Here is a 23,799-nt window from a genome sequence, read left to right as displayed (position 1 = left end):
ATATATACGTGAGAAGCCACCATATTTATATGTGCACTTAATATTCTAGTAACAGAAATGAGCACATCTTCACTAGTAGAATTGTCAGTATGAGTCACATACACTCACATGCTCATTTTTCTTTACTTGCTAAGAGCAACATACTGAAGATCACCTAGGCATACTCTTAATCTGGTTTACCCTCTGTTCTACAATGCTTGAGTCCCTCAGTCTGTCAAGTTTGTCCTTACCTTAGGTTAAGTTAAATTTATTTAACTTATTAAACTTATTTAATAAGTTAAATAGCCCTTGATTCTATTTCCTTTTCTCTACATAAGCATGTGCTGTTTTCCTCACAGCACCCTTAATATTTCTTTTTTTTTTTCAAAGATTCCCTTCCCATTTGAAGTATAAGCTGTTTATTCACATACCCAAGTGTTTTATTTCTTGTCAAGGAATGACACTGGTAATGTAAATGTAATATTTTACTTGCTTTTCTTTGTAGTTATTTATCGGATTTTCCTGGTTTCTGGCTATGGAATTTAAAGGGGTAAACAAATATTGCAGCAGTGTCCTTACATGAGTATTGTTTGATTTGTCTCTTAACAAATGGGCTCAGGACTACAGTGACCAGGATGGTAAAGCAGCATGCGGAGCATACTGAAGGAATCACAGGGCTTCAACTTGTGTCTAAAAGTACAGGTAGGGTTGGGGTAGACACCATTGTCTCACTAGCAATACATGAGAAGTTCGTAGAGATGGCTAAGGGCTGAGAAGGGGGGGTCGCATAGGAGTCAGGTTATGAATGTCAAGATGCTTGAACACTAGCATTGGAAGGAAACGTTTGTTTTCACTTTTGTAAACTAAGGCAGATTAACTCAAGATAAAAGAAATACAGTATTTCTGAGTAGTATATAAAATAAAATAAAATAAAATGGAGACAAATTACTAAGGAGGTTACAAAACTGAAAACTCATGAAATCCTGAACTTGGGGAAAGGTCCTAGAATATTTAACAAGAAGTGTTCTGAAAAGTACTCTTGAAAAAAAAATTCAAAGAGTGAAAGTATAAACTTAGACCACTAAACAACTAGACACTAACACTGCTGTATTGTTACATGAGGTGAACTAAGCAAAATGACTGAACGGTTTCTATTTACTTTTCCCCATTTTCCTATCTTTCTGGGTTGGTGAATTTCATTTTTGTTTTTGTTTTTGCTTTTTGTTTGTTTTTTCAAGTCAAAGTTTTCTCTGTGTAGCGTTGGCTATCCTGGACTCACTTTGTAAACCAGGCTGGCCTCGAACTTGCAAAGATCTGACTGCCTCTGCCTCCTTGAGTGCTGAGATTACAGGCGTGCATCACCACGCCTGCCTTGTGCTGGCAGATTTCATTTAAGATTGTGCATAAATGTGTGTTCCTTATAAAGAAAACTTCTCAAATTATACGACGGATGGAGTTCAGTTCACACTTATTTTGTAATAAAAATATTATTACAGCCAAATCAGAAGAAAAATCACTTAAAATCACAATTAAATTAGTATAGGGATTTGGATTTGCTGAAGTCATTAACTGTGTTGGCATCTAGTTGAAACTGCTCTATACAATATAAAATTAATCTGTTTGGTCAGGCAACCTGTTTGCATTCTATGAAGTCCTGCTACAGTCTAGATGCCATGGTTTCCTGGAGCCACTGACTTAAGAAGTACATTAATTAGAACACAAATAACAGACCCATAAACTGTTTCTACAATGGATTAAAAAATGCTGTGTGTTTTAGTAGACCCGTTCTTTGTTTTTTATATTATTTCTTTGACAATTTCAAACAATGTGCCATCATCCTATTCACCCCCCGCTCCTCCTTCATCTACCCTTATACACACAATTTTGTGTCCTTTTTGGAAAAAAAAATCAATTCCTGCTGCCCAGATGTTCTTGGATATGCCGTCTCTCCCACAGGAGCACATGGCGGAAGCTGCACTCTTTAAAAAGTGACTCTAGTTTCCTGGTAAGTGAAGGCTTTCGTGGGACATGCCCCTTGGGCTAGTATGCAGATTTAAGTGAGTATATACCATTTGAGTCTTTCTGCTTCTGGGTTAACTCCCTCATTATGATCATTTCTAGCTCAATCCATTTGTCCACAAATTTCGGGAATTCCTTGTTTTTAATAGCTGAGTAGTATTCCATAGACAGAGGGGAGGACATCCTATTGGGACTCTAGATGAGAGAAGCATGGGAGAATAGCAAAGTAGAAGGATCCAGAGGGTCCTAGAAACCTACAAGTAGAACATTATGATAGGCAGATTTGGGCCCAGGGGTCCTGCTCAAACTAAGGCACCAGCCAAGGACAATACAGGCCGTAAACTTCAAACCCCTACCTAGATCTAGCCAATGGACAGGACATTCTCCACAGTTGAGTGGAGAGTGAGGTATGACTTTCACATGTACTCTGGTGCCTCATATTTGACCATGTCCCCTGGAGGAGGAGACCTGGTGGCACTCAGAGGAAGGATAGCAGGCTACCAAGAAGAGACTTGATACCCTATGAGCATATAAAGGGAGAGGAAGTCCCCCTCAGGAACAGTCATAGGGGAGGGGAGTAAGGGGAAATGGGAGGGAGGGAGGAATGGGAGGATACAAGGGATGGGATAACCATTGAGATGTAACAAGAATAAATTAATTTTTAAAAAGTGACTCTACCTCCCTCAGCAACTATCAATTGTTATCAATGTTTCTTCAGCTAGGGCTGGTTAAGTAATACTCCCTGCCCAGCTCCCTTCTGCACACTGAGATTTGGTCTTGAGCTTTCCTTGGTTTCATGCATCCATGTCATAACCACGGAGAATTAGTAGATGAAGCTCAAAGGACCACTCGACAGTCTCAGTCAAGAGGGAATATCTTGCCTCGGCCTCCCAACCAGCTGAGTGCGCGTGCGTAGACTGCTGCGAGACAGTCCTCAAGAAGATGGATATCCTGTTCTTTAATAATTGATCTCAACTAATCGCTAGGGCACTTGTGGATTCCAAAGTTGAAATGCAAGTGAGCTGATACATAACTGCCAAAGTGCATGAGTGGTAGCTCGGTAGCTCATGATGTTGGCACCAACTCTTAACTGGTAGATACCTCATTTTTAGATAATAATGCTTAAATGATATTTGCATCTCTTATATTAACTCCTATTAATAAATTTGAGACGTATCTTGTAGGGAATAAAAGACTGGACATTTCAAGTGTCCATAGTGCTTATTTCAGGGAAATAACAATTGATCAATTACCTGTCATGGATGATTTTTCCTGATTCACTGTTGCATCTTCAGTTAGTACAAAATCTCGCTTTTCGATGCTGGCCTGCATAGGTTTGAAATAAGATGTTTCATTATGCTTTTTTATATCATATAGTAGGAGGTTATGAAATTAGGGATACAGAACAAGATGTAAACATTATTACCGTTAACTCAGAATATTCGCTGGGAAACCCTGAAAAACCAGAGACACATATTAGTTGCATGAATTAAATGGTTTACGAAGTGAGTCCAGGACAGGCAAGGATATATAGAGGAACCCTATCTTGAAAAGATAATAATAATAATAATAATGAGGAGGAGGAGGGGGAGGAGGAGGATGCAAAGGACATTCCTCCTTTGCTCATTGTGTAGGTTATTATGAAGAGTATATTTCCTTTTCCCCTCTAGTTACAATATCCTGAATTTTCCAAGAAATATTTCTAATGAGGTATGAGAACTTAAAGCATAATAAAATCCACAATAAATTTACAGTAACAAAAATGGATTATCAAATAAAATTAAGCTCATTTTTCACACAAAAAAATATTTTCTGAGTTATTAGGATTTACCACTAAGATATATCTTCCTACATGGCTAAAACCCTTCCATCCTCTAAAATTAGTATTTTATTTCTGCAGTGCATACTTAGGTCCAACTGCCTGGCTTGCTTCATGAGCTTCTTGTGCTCTCTAATTCTTCATCTTCATTTCAATTCCTCCACTGCTTCTCCTTTTCTAATATTCATCAATTGAGAAATGGGTAATGGGTAATGAAACCCACTATCTCCAGTGTTACTCTCAATCTAACCTGTTTTTCATAGTTGGTGAGATAAATGATGCCATTTATTATATTTATCATGTGTTCCTTTATGTGATCATGTTCACGTTTATATGAGCGAATGCATGTGTGCAGCTGTACAGACAATTGTACGCATATTTACGTAGAGGAAACTTTGGGGGTCATCCTCAAGAACACAATCATATTCTTTTTAAGGCAGAGGCTCTCGTGTCCTAGAGCTCACCACCTAACCTAGACTGGCAGGTTAGTGAGTGCCAGATATTTTCCTGTCTCCGCCTTCCTACAGGCACATGTGACCGTGCCTGACATGCTTATGAGGGCTCAGAGGTTCACACCCATATCTTCCTACTTAAAATGCAAGATCATTACCAACCGAGTGTTTCCCTCAGTCCTTCTATTTAAAATATTATAACTTAAATATATAGTAGGCTACTTGGAGGGTGGGTAGGAGAGTATCTCACTCCCTCTGTCTCAAATAAACGTTGTCAGATGGATTTTAAATTTTTAGTGTGTGTGTGTGTGTGTGTGTGTGTGTGTGTGTGTGTGTGTGTGTGTGTGTTAGATGTGGGGTGTAGATGTGGATATGTGGACGTGTATGTTCATTTAGCTTCTCACCTCCCACCTCATTGAGCCTAAGTCCCACTTTATCTTTTAGCTGCATGACAGACTGGAGGTTAGTCGGCCTGTGAACTACTGGTTGAGTCTCCCGTCTCTCCCTTCCATCTTGCTGCAGATGTGCATCACCACACTGGGCTTTTTACAGGGCTCCAGAGGTCACACTGGGGTTGTCACGTATGAATAACAAATACTGTTATACAAGGAGAACTCTTACTGAGCCTCTTGAGTTGATTTTTTTCTTTTTTTTTCTTTTTATTAATTTATTAATTTATTCAGATAACAACTCAGTTGTTGTCCCATCACTTGTATCCTCCCGTTCCTGAGTGGATCTTTAAAGGTAGCGTTCTTACCTTTCTCTTGGTTGCTTAAGATATTTACTCGCCTTCCATCTTTACCCGTGGGGAAATGTACAAAGTCCTTTGGTTGAGGTTGCTGGAACACATGTTTAAACCAGTGTTAAAGATAGGTTGCATAAAGATCTCCTCATCAATTTTCCAAAAATTAACTTCTATTTTTAAACTAATTGTATTGAAAATAAAACAAGCATGAATGGAAAGATAAGTTTAATGAAAGGGAAGGGAAGGGAAGGAAGGAAGGAAGGAAGAAGGGAGGAAGGAGAGGAGGGAGGAAAGAAGGAAGGAAGGAAGGGGGAAGGGGAAAGAGGAGATGCACTTCATTGGGAAAACAATATTTAAAGCAGGAGACTTGAGTTATTCTCTTATCCCCACAGTTACCTATTGAATATTATTCACTAAGACTTTACATGACTACATATCTTATCAAGCTTCAAGACCATTTCCATTAATAATATCATTAAGGAAACAAAAGCATAGGTCTCTTGGCCATTTACTGATATTTTCTCCTCTTTGCACTTTGACTGTGAATAAATGCATCACTTACATTGTTGAAATTAGTGTTAAAAATAATTGACATAGAGATCACCAACCCCTTTCTAAGATAATATCTCAATTTCTAGTTTTAAAATTAATTATAATACTAAAAATAAAAAGCATATATCAAAATAAAATATTATCAAATGTGTTTCTTAATAATTTCTAGGTTTGATCTCCAGAGAATTGCTGACTGTGTACACTAGCCATGGAGATTCAGAGGATGTATATTCAGAGTCTACAGAGTAGCCACTGTGCATGCTTCAATGGGGAATAACCTTCAGAATGCCAAAATATTATTCCTTTGGAAAATCACAAAGGATTTTTATAATTTAGGAGAATTTCACTTTATGAAAGCACTGTTGATGTAAAGCATTTCCAATGACAAGCATGTTTTGTGTCTAAAGAATTATGAAGAGGCTTTGGAGCGTGCAATGTTGAGGGCAACAAAACTTTGTAAATGCTTCCCCATTAGGGTATCCTGGGCAAAATTTTATGAAGAAGAAAACTAATGGCACAGAGTGATAAATTAATATGGGAATATTTCCACAAGTTGTCTAAATAAAGGCAAAGAATATTAGATCTCATATATGGCTCTTTCCCAATTAAAAGAGAACTTCAAAAACATGACAAACCTCATCAAGAATGAACACATAAAAACATGTCTTATTACATGTATGAAATGTTACAAGTTCTTACTTGTGTAATTATCTTCATATAATATGGAAAATGAAATGGCGAGAGACGTATGGGAGAATGGGGAAATAGAAGGATCCAGAGGGTCCTAGAAACCTACAAGTAGAACATTATGATGGGCAGATCTGGGCCCAGGGGTCCTGCTCAAACTATGGTACCAGCCAAGGACAATACATGCAGTGAACTTTGAACCCCTACCCAGATCTAGCCGATGGACAGGACATTCTCCACAGTTGAGTGGAGAGTGGGGTCTGACTTTCACACAAACTCTGGTGCCCCATATTTGACCACGTCCCCTAGATGGGGAGGCCTGGTAGCACTCAGAGGAAGGATAGCAGGCTACCAAGAAGAGACTTGATACCCTATGAGCATATACAGGGGGAGGAGGACCCCCTCAGTCATATTCATAGGGGAGAGGAGTAAGGAGAAAATGGGAGGGAGGGAGGAATAGGAGGATACAAGGGATGAGATAACAATTGAGATATAATATGAATAAATTAATAAAATATATTTTAAAAAGACTTCTTTCTAACTACAAATTCTGCTCTTACCACTGTACTTACACTTGCAATGTTCTCCAACCAAAAATCACATGGATTTTCCATCTAGAACACAAACATTTTTTTCTCATTGCTTGCTTTGCTGTTAAAATGCTGCCTATATACCAATAAGAAACAATCTACATTTGACAGCCTCATACATATTTGATCCTGAAAAATCACAAATTATTCAAGGGCAGAGCAATTAAAGTGTGCACAGAGAAGCCTTGGGTACTACATGTTCTATTCCATTAGTATATTCCTTTGATGGTTTTATACGAACTAGAAATCCACATGGTAGCATGTATTTATGTATTCTTGATCTATTCTGTCCAGTCCTGACCTATGTTATCAAGTTAGGAGCAACATGTTTTATTATGATTGCTGAGTCTCTTCCTTGAAACAAAGACAAGTTTGAAATTTTTTCTTTGGAGGATAACACCAAAGGCCACATTTGTTTTTGTAGGTAATAAGTTTCATTATATGGCCTAGTCTCTCATGTAACAGAGACACTGGCAACAACTGGATGTCTTATGAAGACCAGCTTCAACACTGCAGGGTTCAAGGTGTAGATTGGCAACTGGCTGATCACCCAGTGGACTTTCTCTGAGGGTAAAAGGCTTGACTCTCTAGGCTGGAACTTACTGTTACTGACAGGGCTTCTATTGATAGTGGTTAACAAGGGGCCAAAACTATTGCTGGCAGTGAGCCAGGCCTGATAGCTCCAGCTGGGGCTACCACTAATTGTGGCAAGCTCAAGCATGGGCCAGAACTAACTGTTCCTGGCAGAGGGCCTGAGCTGGTAACCTGTTATGGGAGCTTCCACTTGATTGTGGCAAGCATCTAGAGAAAGGAAAGAAAGAAAGAGGGAAAAAGACAATACACACACATACACTTATATTTGATGATGAAGTAAGACAGACTCCAGCAGATTGGTTCCAACAAGCTTCTCTAACTTCACACATACATACATACATACATACATACATACATACATACATACACGTATTGCATACATGTATACCTACACATTCATACATTGGGTGGATGGAGCAAACTCCAAATGTGAGTTCCAACCCAACCTTACACACAAGCATGAATACATAACATATCTTTGCAGATTGAAAAAGAAAGATTCCAATGTCTCCAGTTAATATATATATATATATATATATATATATATATATATATATATATATATATATATATATATATATATATATATTTGATGGGTGAAACAAACTGAGGAGTGAGTTACACTAACCTTTATTATTTCTCCCATAGCTTATATATCCCATCAAGATCTGTCCATCAGTACAAAAATCACAATGTGGTTACATTCTATTTTAAGTGAACAATTACAATGAGGATATGTAAGAAAAACATGTTCCTCAATATCCTCATATAGTCAAATATTTTATGTATTATGGGTAAGAAACAAATATGTAAAATTATTCCCAAGAACCCATATAACTAAGCAACTTAGCAACTTGTTATATATTAACAGAATATGAGCAATCAGGGTAATTTCTCAGCCAGCTTTTCTTTACTGGCAGGCTGAAATTTGTGGCTATAATGAAGGAATTGTTTATCTTTAAAAAAGTAAAAATCTTAGAAGAATCACAAACCTAAACTTTTATATTTAAAAAAAATCAGCCACATCTACTTTAAGTCCTCAAGGTGTGCACCTGCTCATTAATAATTTTTCTTAAGTCATATCGGGAAGCTGAGGGCAAACATGAGTACAAAAAAATTAATCATTGTCTCAATCACCAGCCCAGCTTGAAAGAGTCACATCACCCAGTGTTATTCTTGGCTATTTTTCTTGCTTGTCAACCTCAAAAAGTCCCCAGCTCAGCTACTAAGAGTGTCCTTTCCTGAACTCTAAATTATCCCCTAAGATTTTCCACATCAGAGCAACTAGCAAAAACATCTTTGCCTAACCTTGCTAAACAATCTATTTTTCTAAATCCCTTCTAAGGGTAACGATCATTGCTAACAATCTACATCTCTAAGTCCTTTTCAAGGGTGGTGGTTGAATCATTAATCTGCTCCAGCACCGATGTCTGAAAGAGCTCAAGCGATGTTACTGTGAGTGCCAGTGATACCGCCCAGTGAGGGGCTGGAAGCCCCCCTTAGAGTTCTCATATAACTCATATATTATGAAGGATGTGGTGACCACAAGCAGAGCTCTGATCCATAACAGCAAAAAGTCCTCAGGACATGTAGTCCTCAGGGCTCTGCCTCTCTGAGGCCCACCCACTGTGGTTATGCTAACCAGTGGGCCACATTCCATGAGTTTCAAAGTTGTTTTGCTATTTCTCCTCCACAGCCACCCATAGAAGAAGAAAACTAATGACACAAAGTTGTAAGTTAATATGTGAATTTATGTTTGTTGAATGATGAATTGAAACTTTAAGCTGTGTGGTAATGATTAGCAACAAGCAGTACAAATTTTGAGTCCCTACCATAATAACTCTTTAGCATGAATCAAATTCGGGGGAAATTTTTGTTATATTGCTCAAAATTTTAATTTCTTGCTCATACATTTCAAATGAGCTGCCTTTAACATGTGAGGACACTAATGAACTGAAACACATGCAGAGAGGATTTTTTTAAAAATTGAAACAAATCCAAGGATAAGATTTCTTATATCACTGTTGATTCTAAAAATAGTGTATTGTCTAGCTACCTAATTGAAATTAAATAGTAAAATACAGTCTTGATTCTCCATGAAAGTCAAAAGTAATTTCATATAATCTATGGGTTCAATATTTGCCAGTAACAATCATAAAAAGAGAATTTATTTAAATACTTACTTACCTTTAGATGTTCCTCTTCACTGTCACTAGGCCATTCCTGTTCTTCCTCTGATGATAAGTTTGAATTTGGTTCTGACAAATCCATATAAATTAGTTAAAATAAGCTACATAGATAGTTTGATTAAAATGGTAGGCTTTATAAAAAATATAGAGAGAAAAGCTAATAATTAACAATAATGCACAATGGATTTTTTTTAAGAAACTTTTGTTTGGGCTCAGCAATAGAGGAAGAAGAGTATATCAATATCACACAGCTACAAACTCTGCAACAACAGTGACCTGCCTAAAAGACATCCTGGTGCATAGTGGCACAAATGTTATGAGAGTGACCAACCGCTTTTTAAAAATTGAGCTTAAGGCTGACTCCATGAATAAATAATAAATCCAAGAATCTGGGAATAGATAGGTGATGGGTCTGAGGAAAAACCTGCTACTACTGTTCTTGTAAAGGAACATGCAATAAAATGACTTCAAGTGACGGCATGGTATATCCATAGATCAGTGCCTTATTCAGCCCTCATCAGAGAAACTTCTTCATGCTTCTGCACGAGACTAGCACAAGTGGACGATGAGCAGAGTGTGAAAAGCATTGGAGCACTCAGCCCTAAATGAGATAGCTTAATCAAACCCCTCCTCATGGAGTTCAGAGGATATAGAAAAATTATAAGAGCCAGATATTGTGGAAGACTCCAAAGAAACAGCATCTTCCAGATACAACAGGACCAAAACAGATGAGCTCACAGAGACTGTGACAAATGTACAGACCTGTACAGATTCAGACTATACAAAATCGGTGGGGGAGAGAAGGCCCCTATTACAGACTTGGTATCATATCTGACTAAGAATATCTATTTAAATAATTGAGACTATAAAACTAAGTTCACTCATGACAATCAATAATAAATCAGCGGGTATGCTTCATTTTTAAAATTGTATTATTGGAAGGCCTGATGGTGCTTGCCTTTAATTCCAGCACCCTGGAGGCTGGTGCACAGTAACCTCATGAGTACAAGGCCAGCCTGGTCTATATTGTTAGTCCCAAGATAGCTGTGAGCACAGTAAGAGCCAGCTTTACAACAAACAAACAAACAAACAAACAAACAAAACCCTGTACATTAGTTCCAGCTATAGACCTGCTATCAGAATCGACGGGGAGTGCTGAGCTCTGTAGAGTAGGACACAAATTCGATGAAGATATACTGGTCTGAATAAGGTTGAGCTTTACCATATTTCCTACTGAGTGTATGGCATTAGACCACAACAGCTGAGTCTTATAAGACAACACTTGCTTCTACATCATTAGTAAACATATACTACTACAAGCAATATTGACGTAAGTGCTTTCTTTTACTTTTTTTTTCAGGTCTCGGTTTTGTTTGGAAGAGGAAATTTACCTGAAGAAAGGAGGTACTCACATGGTTGTCCCTGCTGTATGTAGTGTGTATTATGCATGTGTAATAAAATAAATGTATATGGGAAAAATTGTAGATGGATGAATAGATTTTTGTCAGAGGGAATGTTTCAAACACTATGTAATCAAACATTAAAATGGGAGAGTGAAAATGTTGCAGCTGTCCTGAAAATTCTGTTTCATAGCAAGTGACCCAAACATAATAAATTCATAGGACATTAATTACTTGCAATTCTATATGCATTTGGTTTTTAATAAATATTTTTTTATTTTCTGTGGGAAAAAAAAGAACCATAAACAAGATTTTGCTTTTAAGTCATTTAGGAGATTTTTGTGTGGTTTACTACTTTTTGCCTTGATCTTTCTCTTCTTTTCGTTTCTTCTTCTTTCTTTTTAATCTAAGTGTTTTCAAATTGTGAAAAACCCTTGGACTTTTATACACAACTGCAGCTATTCCACAAGAAGCACAGTGATTCTAAAATGGGAGTGTTAGGGTGCTAAGATATAAAAGGTGAAATATCTGAGTTATAGTTATCAATTTGAAAGCATTATGTTAGTTACTGAATAATGTTTTTGGAAAGAGAATGCAAACAGAAACAGTTTATTGGTAACAAATTCTCACACAAAAATTGAAGAATGGAGGAAACAAAATTAGAAGACCATGCACACTTTATATGTTTTGAAGCACTTTCCCAGAGAGATTGCAAAACATACCGGTGCCAAATGGCTTTACTTCTTTCACTGCTGGTACTTCACATGGAAGGACAGTCTTCCTTTTATCCAAAGGCTGCATGGGGTTTAAAACAAGACATTTAATAACTGTTGTGGGGCTAGTTAAATGTCTCAGTGGTTACGAGCACTTGCTGCTCAACCACAGGGACGAGAGTTGGAAGTCGGCCACATGTGTAACAAGCCAGACATCCACCCAACACATGTAAATTCAAGGAGATCCAGTGCCCTTTTATGGCCTTAATGCATGCATGGGCAAATATGCAATCACTTAAAGATAGGCATACACCCAGGTGTGCACAAAAAGATATATACATCTTTTTTAAAATAGCAAGTCTTTGTTTTAAATAGATTAATTTAATAATACAAGATTAAGATATAAAATTTAGTACCTTCAATTGAGAATATTCTTCTGGAGAGTCTAAAAAAAAATCAAAGACACAATTATATGTGAACATGATAAAGGTAAACATTTTTAAACAGAATTAGTAGCAAAATATTCTTGATGGTTAGCTTTCAAACTGTTACTAATTTTGGTTTGAGGGTACTTCCTTTGTTTTTTCTCTTCTAATTGAATAAAAACAACACACAACAGTGTGGCATTCCTAATCGTTAGGAAGCAAAATGAAACTGTAATTATGAGATGGTACTATGACTCAAAAAATAATATTTCAGTTCTAACTGTAGAAAGAAGTAGACTGACCCTTTGGCAAGAATCTCTTGTGTCGTCCTTGCTTTCCACGTACGATCTGGAAGCTCAAAGCATCCCCAGTGTCTAGAGAATGGTAGAATCTTTTCAACAAAGTTTCTGAGTCGATCACCTCACATACACTCATGAAAATTTGACACTATATAGAATTGTTCATTTTTGCATATGTGTGAACTATATTTAGGACCATATTTCTGGGTTCCCTCTAGTTTTTCACATCTTAAACATTCTCAGTGAGCACTTTAGAAATGGTGTGTAAACCGAAACCACATGGTAGGGACAAGAAGCTGCTGGTGCTGAATGGCTGTCAAAGTTTAAATGAGCCCAAGTTACACAGACTAGATTAAAGAGCTACCTATGAAGTGCAAGCCATGTTGACACAAGATGCAGTCTTGCTATTCCAGCATGGAAGACCCTGTGCCATGCTCTAAAGTGCAGTTGGTTTGGTGTATCCTGTAAGTTATCACTAGATTATACCAAACAACCCGCTTTTCTACAATTCGCTGACATCACAACAATGTGCTCGCTTCTGTCACAGGTATCCAACTACAGGCAGAAGGGTAACTGTGGCCTTTGCTGCCCACAAGTGATAAAGTGGGAAACTGAGCGCCCACCACTCACCATAGTTTTCCCATTAACTTGCCTCCTATAATCTATGGAGGAAAATATTCCGGGCTTTAATTTAAAGGAAAATACATGAATTTCCTGTGAAATGAAACGAGGCCTCTCAAGTTCCTCATCTCTGGCTCTGAATATGCATAGGCTTTTTTTTCTTCCTCGTTCCTTCTACCTGGTTGGCCCGTCTATTAAAATATTCTCTGCATCATTAATATTTTTACTTTCCAATTCTACATTTTAAATGGATACATCTGACAACCCATTCTCTCAACTTAACAGGAACCTCAGACTCTGGAATTAAATTTCATGAGACATATGACATTATTACTCAAGGAACGGACAAATTATTTCATCATTTCCCTCTGTGTTGCTTCCCATTGGCCACAGAAGAGTGAGAAGTCACTGTAAATGCTCGGCTTCCTTCTGTCCCTGAGGGGTGTTGAATCATCACCCAATGGCTATATGTGCACGTGTCTTTAGAAAGATGTCTAGATGCTTGTCACTAAAATTCAGCTCCGTGCTCTGGCAGCATCTGCATCACCTGACAGCTTCAAATGGGGGACCAGAACTTCTCATCACAATTAGCATTTTTTGAATAGGGCTCCCAACATACTGGCCATGAAAGTGGTAGAAATTCATATCTCTGTGAAGTCCTTTTTTTTTTTTAATCTATAACCTAAGCTTACAAGCTGTCCCAAATTGAACTGACATAAAGCTCCATAACCTTTTAACTATGATTTTGGCTGCCACATCATGCTTTAGACAAAATCCAGCACTTAGGAAGGGAGTGGTCACAGAGTCCCATCCCTAACCAAAAAGCTATTTGCAACTGATATTTCTGGGAAAGGAAAAAAATCATTTTTCTCCAATGGCATGAAACTGGCTATATCAAATTCACTCCAGAACAGGCCCCATGCCAAGAAATAGTTGACTGACACAAATTGAACTCGGTTTTTTTTTTTCCTTCTCTATTTGGTTGTCTTGTTGTTGTTGTTGTTGGTGGTGGTGGTGGTAGTTTGATTTGGTTTGTTGGTTGGTTTTTGTTTGTGTGGTGTGTGTGTGTGTGTGTGTGTGTGTGTGTGTGTGTGTGTGTGTGTTGGTGTGTCATTGTATGCCCATCCTTTTGTTGTTCCTGTTATGGGTTGGTGTTTTTGTCTTTGAGATTTTTAATTTGTGTTTTTGAAAGAGGAAAGGAACATGGGTGGGACTAGAGGTGGAGAGAATATGAGAGGACATGAGAGGGGGAATATAAGATAAAATATATTGTATGAAAAATTTTTAATTATTTTTAAATGTAATATTAAATAAATAATTAGGCTTTGGGCCAATTCTGTTATTCCTCATACTGCATAAATAATCCTTGTATTTATAAACATAAATACATAATGTTCTTATCTTTCTCTTATGTGGGACAAAAATTATTCAAATGCATGGCTTACCACAATGCTCAATGTAAATAAAATGCAGACATTTATGCCCCATTACTTTAATCCTTAATGGCGTCCCAGAGGTCAAGATGACCAGGTTCCCTGGAAGCACTTTGCTCAGTCCACTAACACAGAATTTCAACACTCAGCTCCCACAACAGGCTTCTCGTGTATCTGATACTATCATTTTTTTTATTTTTTTATTTATTCAGATTACAACTCAATTGTTATCCCATCACTTGTATCCTTGCATTCCTCCCTCCCTCCCGCTCTCATCCTATTCCCCTCCCCTAGGTCTGTGACTGAGGGGGACCTCCTCCCCGACTATATGGTCATAGGCTATCAAGTTTTTAAAGATCTTTTCACATCCTTTCCTATCTCCTTCTGTTCATTTTTATTACTACACTTTTTCTTTTTAAATTTCTTATTACACTGATTTACTTTGAATGTGTATGTATGTGAATGCTTGTGCCATGAGGTGAGTGTGGAGATCAGAGGACAACTGCCAGCCATCAGCTTTCTCTCCACCATGGGGTCCTGTGACTAACTCAGGTCACCAGCCCTGGAAGCCAGTGCTTCAACTCACTGAGCCACATTTCCAGCCCTTCTCTACCTTTCTTAATCTTCACTACTAGTTCTTACTCCCCAAAATTCTCATGTGAAAAAAAATCTCATAATTTAGCTCATCATTTGATATTCTCATTGATATTCTCAAATTTGCCTGCTTTGAAAAATAAGATATAATCATTGCCACTGAAAATACCTTATTACTTAATAATTACTTTAAAAGTAATTTTCTTTCACTGAGAAAATAGATCAACATTCCTAGCAAACAAGCATATTATCAAGTAATGTTTATAAATACAGTTCTTACCTTTCTCCTCATCTGGCATTGTGTTTTCATATCTTTGATCTTCAGGCAAAAATAAATTACTGATGGCCTTTTGTCAAAGTCGTTTAAAGATACAATGTTAAAAATTATTATCAGTACTGACTTGCACAGATTTAATGATCATTTTTCTCAGAAACTATATCAATTTTCTATTTTAAAAGTAATTATATTAAAACTAAAAGAAGCATCATTGAAAACCTGCATTTTAATAAATTCTCATATGTATTTTTCTGAGCTCCATTAATCTTATTCAGTTTCTGATTTTAAAATTTACAATGGAATTTCAGAGTAGACACCTGCAGACAATACAACTGCAGGAGACACATACGTAGATATGAGAAGCCTCTATTCGTAATTAAACAAGGCATTAATTTCAAAGTGGCAATTATTTTTGTTCCTCACAAAATTACCATAGTTTTTTTAATGTGTATAAAACCAAATTATAATATGTGTGCCAGCTGTACAGTGCCATTAATTATAAGCAGTTCTAATGACATCAATATTTTTAACAACAGAAGAAGAAATATGGAGTTGGTTCCAACAAAACTTTTGATTAGCAACTCCATTTGTGACTAAAGTACTAAATATTTGGGTGCATTTTTTTTACTGATGAGAAAGCTAGCTGCAAAAAAATGACTAATATGGAATTTTTGTTAGGTTATGATTAAATAAAAGCATACAAACATTAGATATCACTTGTAGGTTTTTATAAGAAAAACCAAATTACAGAACTACAGCAATCCTTAATATAATAAAGAGGAACATAGTTTTCACTGGTCATGAACAAGGTGCAAGCTGCTCATTTGCATCCTGTGTTGCCTGTACAATATGAAAATTCACATAGGAACTATAAAGGCAATATTCCATCTTTGGTGGGATCCAGAAAGTTCCCATTTAACTGATATATAAATGTGGACCACTGCCCTCTCTGCTCACCTGCCTTCTTGCTGGAGTTTGCCATGGCTCATATTTCTGTTTCCTTAAATAGCCACTTAATCTTCAAGCTTATACAGATAATTTCTGAGCAACCGTTTCACCCCTCACTCTGATGCACATATTGAATACAACACTCATCATTATTTTATCCACCCAGGTCAACTGTTTTCTCAGTCAGGTATTCCACATATAATGTTCACCAATATGGTGACATTTGTGCTCATAAACTGTAGGATGTAACCTCATCTGCTACGTTCAGTGTTTAACAGCTTAATTGACATTCAGTGACTTGAAATTATTCAATATAATATGTCTGCAGGAAGCAACGCACCATTTGCTATATTTCAATAGTAAATTCTGCTAAAATTTCTAGGAGTTATAAATCCATCTGGTGGCATACCTTGTGTAAATTTTCAAGGCTATCTGCAGCCACTATATGTTGTAATGACAGGTGAACTCAGTGCACTGCAGGACTATAATTGATTAATTTCTTTATTGCAATTTTTAATATGCTTACAGAACACAAAAGTCTCCATTCTGGAAGGAATCACTCTCTTTATAGGCAATGGGATTATTTATACATGTCTACTCTATGCCACAGCACAGACAAATAAGGACACTAGGAACTAAAATAAATAACTCAAGCTTTTTGCTTGGTAGTACTGATTGATAATAGGCAACATCAAAGTTTAAATCACTAAAAATGATAGCTCTTCCTATTGGGACTCTAGATGAGAGAAGCATGGGAGAATGGCAAAGTAGAAGGACCCAGAGGGTCCTAGAAACCTACAAAAAGAACATTATGATGGGCAGATTTGGGCCCAGGGGTCCTGCTTAAACTATGGCACCAGCCAAGGACAATACAGGCCATAAACTTCAAACCCCTACCCAGATCTAGCCAATGGGCAGAACATTCTCCACAGTTGAGTGGAGAGTGGGGTATGACTTTCACACATACTCTGGTGCCCCATATTTGACCATGTCCCCTGGATGGGGAGACCTGGTGGCACTCAGAGGAAGAATAGCAGGCTACCAAGAAGAGACTTGATACCCTATGAGCATATGCAGGGGGTGGAAATCCCTCTCAGTCACAGTCATAGGTGAGGGGAGTAAGGGGAAAATGGGAGGGAGGGAGGAATAGGAGGATACAAGGGATGGGATAACCATTAAGATGTAACAAGAATAAATTAATTAAAAAATCTTGAAAAAAATGATAGCTATTTAGAATGAGTCAAATTTTGAGGTTATCACTCTGATGATGCTTATAACTTTTACTATTCAATCATGAGTCTCAAATGTGGTATAACTTTTTAAATATCAAAAATAATGAAAAACATTTTAAGAATCAAGACACATGTTTAACTTAACTTATACCAATGTGTTTAGTATTTAAGAGAGTGCTAAAAAACTGAAAATTAAATAATAATACACTGATTCTCCTGGGGAAAGAATAGTATTTTCATGTAGTTCCTGGTACATTGTTCACCAAAGAAAATGGTCTTTAGAGGTTTTAATTTAAATATTCATGTACCTGTCTTTGCATATTTCTGCCACCACAGCAGTCTTGTTCTCCTTCAGATACTTTTACAGCTGGTTCTGCTGTAATATAATTAGTTTTAAAAACTATGAACAAAAAGTTTGACAAAATTGATGGTCTTATAATTCATACCAATGGATACTTTTTTAAATAAACTGAGCAGTTGTTTTTACATATTGAGTAATAAACACACACGTACACATGTTTATATATATACATATATATGTAACAATATTTCTTGAGTTTCATCATTGCTGACAGACACCATCCTAACTCTGTGTTTCAGCTTGACACTGCCGTGATATGCATAAGGTATGAGGTGTGAAGCCATTGTTTGTCATGGTTTTGAGTTGCATTTTCCTGATGACTGATAATGTTGATGAACATCTTATCACAAACCTACTTAACAGTTTTACACCTATTTTGTAAAAAAAAAAAAAAAAATCCTACAGGAACTACCTAAAAACAAATTTTCCCCAACAAATTATAAAGTTTTCTTTAAAATAAAATTTGAACATTAACCCTTTATTGTATATGTGGCTTATAAATATTTCTCACAATTGGTAGATTGTCTCCTCATATTGTTTCTTTATATAAAGAAACTTTAAAATTTTGTACAGCCTTTTTAAATATTTTTTTTTGCTTTTATAGAGTAAAGCTTTCAGCAAGGTCTCAAAAATATTCTCAAGATTAAATCTACAAAAACAAGAGTAAACCACCAATGGATACTTCTACAAAACAGTCCCACACCTAAGGCCCAGGGAACATTGCAGGAAGATTGAAAAAAAATTATAAGAGCCAGAGGATCAGGGACTTTGCTTTGAGATTGTGTCTCATCACCAGATGCCACACTCATAAAGCTCCACCAACGTGGCTGCATCAAAAACTTGAGCTGAACAAGGATGACACTAATGACCACACAAACTGGACAGAGAAAAGCCCAGGAGACTTCAGGTCTACACAAAGAACATCTCTGGTCCTTGATTTGATCACTTCCCCTTGGCCAAGGCGCCCTTCAGGCACACAGAGGAAGGGAAAGCAGGCTGCCTGGATGAGAGCTGATAAGCTGTGGTCCTATGATGGAGAGGAAGTCCCCTTTCATCAGAGGTCTCGGGGAGGGAATAGGGCGAAGAGGGAAGAAGGGTGGGAATGGGGAGATTACAATCGAGGAGATGTAATACACATAAATTATAATAAATTAATTTTTTAAAAGAACTACGGGCTACTGTGTAAAACTAGGAGCAGGGGAGATGGTATCCCTGAGGAAGGAGCACACCAATTGAATGCCGAGTACTAAATGTTCAGCCTTAAAAACATATCTACAAGTATCATTATACGGACTGAACATGTTATACACATATACTTATAGGAATGCAATACCAATTAATGATAACAGAAGCTATGAAACTGAAAGAAAGCAAGGTGGTATATAGGAGATTTTGGAGGAAGAAAGGAAGGAGGAATACTGTAATTATATTATAATATCAAAAGTAAAATAAAAATTAACTTTTAAATTGATATTTATCAATTAAGAAAATATGTGCAACTAACAAATCCTCAATACATAGTATAGATAGAGGGTAGAAGTTGTCAGGTTCAAGTTGTACACAAATCTCACAAACTATGCACATATTCAATTAACTATAAAAAAGCACACTTTCAGAAGCAACCCTAAAAAGCACATGGAATTAAACAAACCATCCTGGATACTATTGTCTACCTTGTAAGATTAACAGTGTAAACATCAAATAGGCATCAAATAGGCATTTTCTTCTTACACATACACTTCAGTATCATGTTCTATTAAAATCTCATTTCATTACTGACATCTGAAACCATTATGTCCATATTTTGACAAGGTTGTTTTCTTCAAAACACAGTATAAGATATATAAAGTCTTCCTTGATATGCTTCTTTTTTTCCTAAATAAAATTATGCTTCTTTTCCTTGGGGCTACTTTAGAATTGTGTTGATTACATTCCTTATAATTAAATATAAAATGTGGCTTCACATATCAAACCCTATTGCTTCTGAACTTGATGGAAATTATTGACTAAACTTTGTAAACTCTATCTTTATATCATTTGACTCAATAATTAGTCATTGAATGGCTACCCTTGTAATTCATAGTGTTTAAGCAAATGTTTCAGAAAAAGCCTTTCAAAGATAATGGCTGATAGAGATTCTACAGAGTGGCCTAAGTACACAGAGGAATCCTACACAGGACAGAAAGACACAAATGTATAAAAACTTGGTGAGTAATGGCAAGTGTATCATACTATAATGTATGGAGGACTGAGGAGACATTGCCAGCTATTCAGTAATATTAGACATGATGTTTTCTATAAGGAACATTATGGTGGGCATAAGAAAAGTGGCAGACAGAATTTGGATTATAAAAATTTTGTTTAAATTTAAGATTCAAAGCCACTAGTGACAAAATTAAAGTTGATGCATGTTTTTGTACACAAGATAGTTCACTCTAAATGCAGGTAGCGTATACACTAATAAAAATGACTATATGAATAAGAGAGAATAAAATGATCCAACCCTGCACACAGGGGGTATTTTCTGGTGTAGTCTATGACATTATTAGAGAATATGGCAGAAGATATTTTGTTGAATGAATATAAGCATATATATGATCCCATGAAACATACATTCTCATCATTACGGGCTTCAAATGAGATAGAAATGAACTGCATATAGTGGCCGAGTTATTTGTTTAATTTTTTCTGTCTTACACCTTCCTGGTTCAGGAACTAATTGAGGAGTTTTCAGGAGTACCTGCTCCTTGATGCACTAGGCCCATCAGGAAACAGTAATATATGGTAGAGGTAAGAACAGAGTGTGTGGACCTTAGCTCCAATACTGAAGGGATTTTTAAAAGTCACATATATGGATGAGCAGTAAGTAAGTAACAACCACAAGTACACTGAAGATAAGCACAATAGGAAAAGGAGACGGGAGCTGCAAAGATGGATCAATGGCTTAAGTGTGTGCTAATCCTGCCAAAGACTGCAGGTTGGTTTCCAGCACCCACAGCCAGTGACTCACAATCCTCCATAACACTATATCCAGAGAATCTAATGTCCTTTTCTGATCTCCATGGACACCCATACATATGCAAGCATACATACATATAAGCAAACACCAATACACACAGATTTTAAGTCACAAAAATAATATAAAAGGTAAAAGAAGATAAGTAGAAGTGCATGGATTTGGATTTTGAGCTTATTATAATATACTTATTATAATAGTATCATAATCTAACACTATTATTATCTCTAATAAGAGCATTAGAGATCTTTTATAATACAGAATGATGTTTCTACATGTTAGGAATATATAGCTTATCAAGTTATATTATTCGCCTTCTTGCTACAGACCTTCTACTATGACAGACTAAAGGCACTGAAATTGTCAGTACGTAAATTAGTAGATATAGATAATCAAAAGACTGTACATCAAAGCTCAATAAATGAGTCTGGATGGTCCTTATAATGTGCAAGAATCACCACATATTCATGGTTTAACAGGAAGTGCCTGCCACAACATTCCAGGAAGCTGACCACATGCGTGAAGCACTGCAATCCCACTCCAGCAATGCGCTAACTTTGGAAACAGGTCGGTCTTTTATAACCAACCGCAAGTAATCCCTGAGGACCGTGGGGATGCAAAAGTGAGACTGCAACTAAGACTTAAAGCTAATCTCTAATGTCTAAGCCATAGTTTATCATCTCTGAATATTTTCAAGCTAAGAAATAATGTTTACAATATTTTTCATTCTTTTTGTCAAACCCTTTCATGAAACTATAGGAACAAATGCATAAAAATGAGAAAGGAGTCATTTCAAATATTTTAAACTACTTAGTTCATAAATTATGGCAAAATTCACCTGTGAGGAAAGATTTCATGTGCTTCATTGCTGATAGCTTGTCTGGAGCAGAATCTTTTTCAGTTAGAGGCTGAATGGGCTTAGAAACAAAATGCAAAATAACTCACATATTTAGTGTAATGAAGTTAATGATTTGGGACAAAAATATTAGAGGGATTACCTTCCATTGGAGATGTTGTTCAGGGGAATCTATAATGCCAAAGAGACACATAATCAATTATGCCTAAATACAATAGAATGAACTGCACTTTCTCATAAGATTGGTATGAAAATGTAGTCTTTATCACTTGAAATGGTTTTTTTTAATTTATTTTATTAATTTATTCATATTACATCTCAATGGTTATCCCCTCCCTTGTATCCTCCCATTCCTCCCTCCCTCTCATTTTCCCCCTACTCCCCTCCCCTATGACTATGACTGAGGGGGACCTCCTCCCCCTGTATATGCTCATAGGGTATCAAGTCTCTTCTTGGTAGCCTGCTATCCTTCCTCTGTGAAATGGTTTCTTTAAGTTTTGATCTTGATAGGATTTTATTTGGGCTTGCTCAATCTTAGTCTAGTTATAGACATTGATATAAATTACTCTTGAAATCCATTACTATAGAATTAAAGATAAATATTTTCTTATTTTAAATTTTTCTCTGAGTTGATAGGGTTGGGCATTCACTTACAGATGGTGATACATGGAAGCATTCCATATCAGCATGCACATGCCTGTGTTTTGCTTTATTTTGTTTTCTTTTCTTTTGTTCTGTTAAGAACTGCATTTCTGTGTCTTTCCTCTCGAGTTTATACATCCTAAACATTTCAGTTTACTATTCAGAAGGTATGTGAACCTAAATTATAAATAATTAACAGGAAGTACTAAAATAAAGTTATCCAGAGAAAAATGAGTTTCATTTTAATATTATAATGTGATGCAGTCTCTCGTTTCTTTGTTATTCACTGTAAGTTTACATTTCATTTTACATTGTGCCAACATACATAATTTTTGGCAAAGTGTATTCTAGATGAGTAGCCTTTGAACTTTGCTCTTAGGCAAATGTGGCTGCATTTTTATAATTATGAAATAACCCTTCTCTAAATACTTAGACACAATGAAATTATTAACCCACAAGCCTCACAGAATTGAGTGTTTTCTGCTTTCACTGTGCCCCTCTTCCTTTGTCATGTACCCTACTCAGAAATAAGAGCACTATTTAGGCTTTCTCTACTTATGTTGAATTGTAAACTGTTACACAATAGCTCCTTTCATACAATCTCTTAAAAAGAAGTCTACACAATTGTTTTGAATATGAAGTGTTCCACATAGGCATGCATGTTTAAACACTTAAGAGACAGCATTATAGGCTACTGAAAAGAGACTTGATACCCTATGAGCATACACAGGGGGAGGAGGTCCCCCTCAGTCACACTCATAGGGGAGGGGAGTGGGGAAAGCGGGAGGAGGGGAGGAATGGGAGGATCCAAGGGATGGAATAACTACTGAGATGTAATATGAATGAATTAATTTTAAAAATTAGAAAAAAAGAGACAACATTATGAAAGAGTATAGAACACTTAGCAAGCGGAGCCTTGCCGGAGTAAGGCTTTGAGGTTTTATAGCCAGGTCTCACTTGCTGTTCTCTCTTTTTACTTCCTGTTTGCGTATCGTATGGGATGTACATTCCGTAACGCTGAGAACATGGGCAGCTGGGGCATGGCTCATGGAGCTTTTAGAGGAGAATAAGCACTGTATTGGGAACTGGAATAGAGGCCATTCATGTGATGCCGTGGCAAAGAATGTATCTGCATTCTGCCAGTATCCTGAGAATTTACATGAGACTAAACAAAAAAGTAATGGAGTAATTTCTTTGGTAAAGGAAGCACCAGGACAGCACAACACTGGCCCTGTGGCATGGTTCTTACTCTTATGCATGTCCCTAATGGAAGATAGCAGAAGAGAGGCACAGAGAACTTTAAATATATATTCATTTTGGAAAGGAAAAGAACACATGGAAGTTTAACGTTGTAGC

General features: G+C 36.7%; 1 protein-coding gene across 1 annotated transcript in view; it reads right to left on the bottom strand.

Annotated features, from left to right (window-relative positions):
• Positions 1 to 23,799, bottom strand: part of POTEA (POTE ankyrin domain family member A) — a 151,405-nt gene that overhangs the window by 59,032 nt on the left and 68,574 nt on the right. Inside the window, exons 30-40 of the mRNA XM_084759824.1 lie at positions 21,944 to 21,972; positions 21,784 to 21,862; positions 17,877 to 17,944; positions 15,392 to 15,458; positions 12,156 to 12,184; positions 11,749 to 11,821; positions 9,625 to 9,695; positions 6,826 to 6,867; positions 5,027 to 5,108; positions 3,425 to 3,453; positions 3,252 to 3,324 (exon numbers count right to left, since the gene is read on the bottom strand). Coding sequence (XP_084615950.1) covers positions 3,252 to 3,324; positions 3,425 to 3,453; positions 5,027 to 5,108; positions 6,826 to 6,867; positions 9,625 to 9,695; positions 11,749 to 11,821; positions 12,156 to 12,184; positions 15,392 to 15,458; positions 17,877 to 17,944; positions 21,784 to 21,862; positions 21,944 to 21,972 — 642 coding nt within the window. The remainder of the gene's footprint in view (positions 1 to 3,251; positions 3,325 to 3,424; positions 3,454 to 5,026; positions 5,109 to 6,825; positions 6,868 to 9,624; positions 9,696 to 11,748; positions 11,822 to 12,155; positions 12,185 to 15,391; positions 15,459 to 17,876; positions 17,945 to 21,783; positions 21,863 to 21,943; positions 21,973 to 23,799) is intronic.

The sequence above is a fragment of the Acomys minous genome (genome assembly GCF_964271855.1).
Source record: "Acomys minous genome assembly, chromosome: 15".
Classification (NCBI taxonomy): Eukaryota; Metazoa; Chordata; class Mammalia; order Rodentia; family Muridae; genus Acomys; species Acomys minous.
The sequence above is the reverse complement of the archived record's forward strand: the minus strand, read 5'-3'. Positions and strand labels throughout refer to the sequence as shown.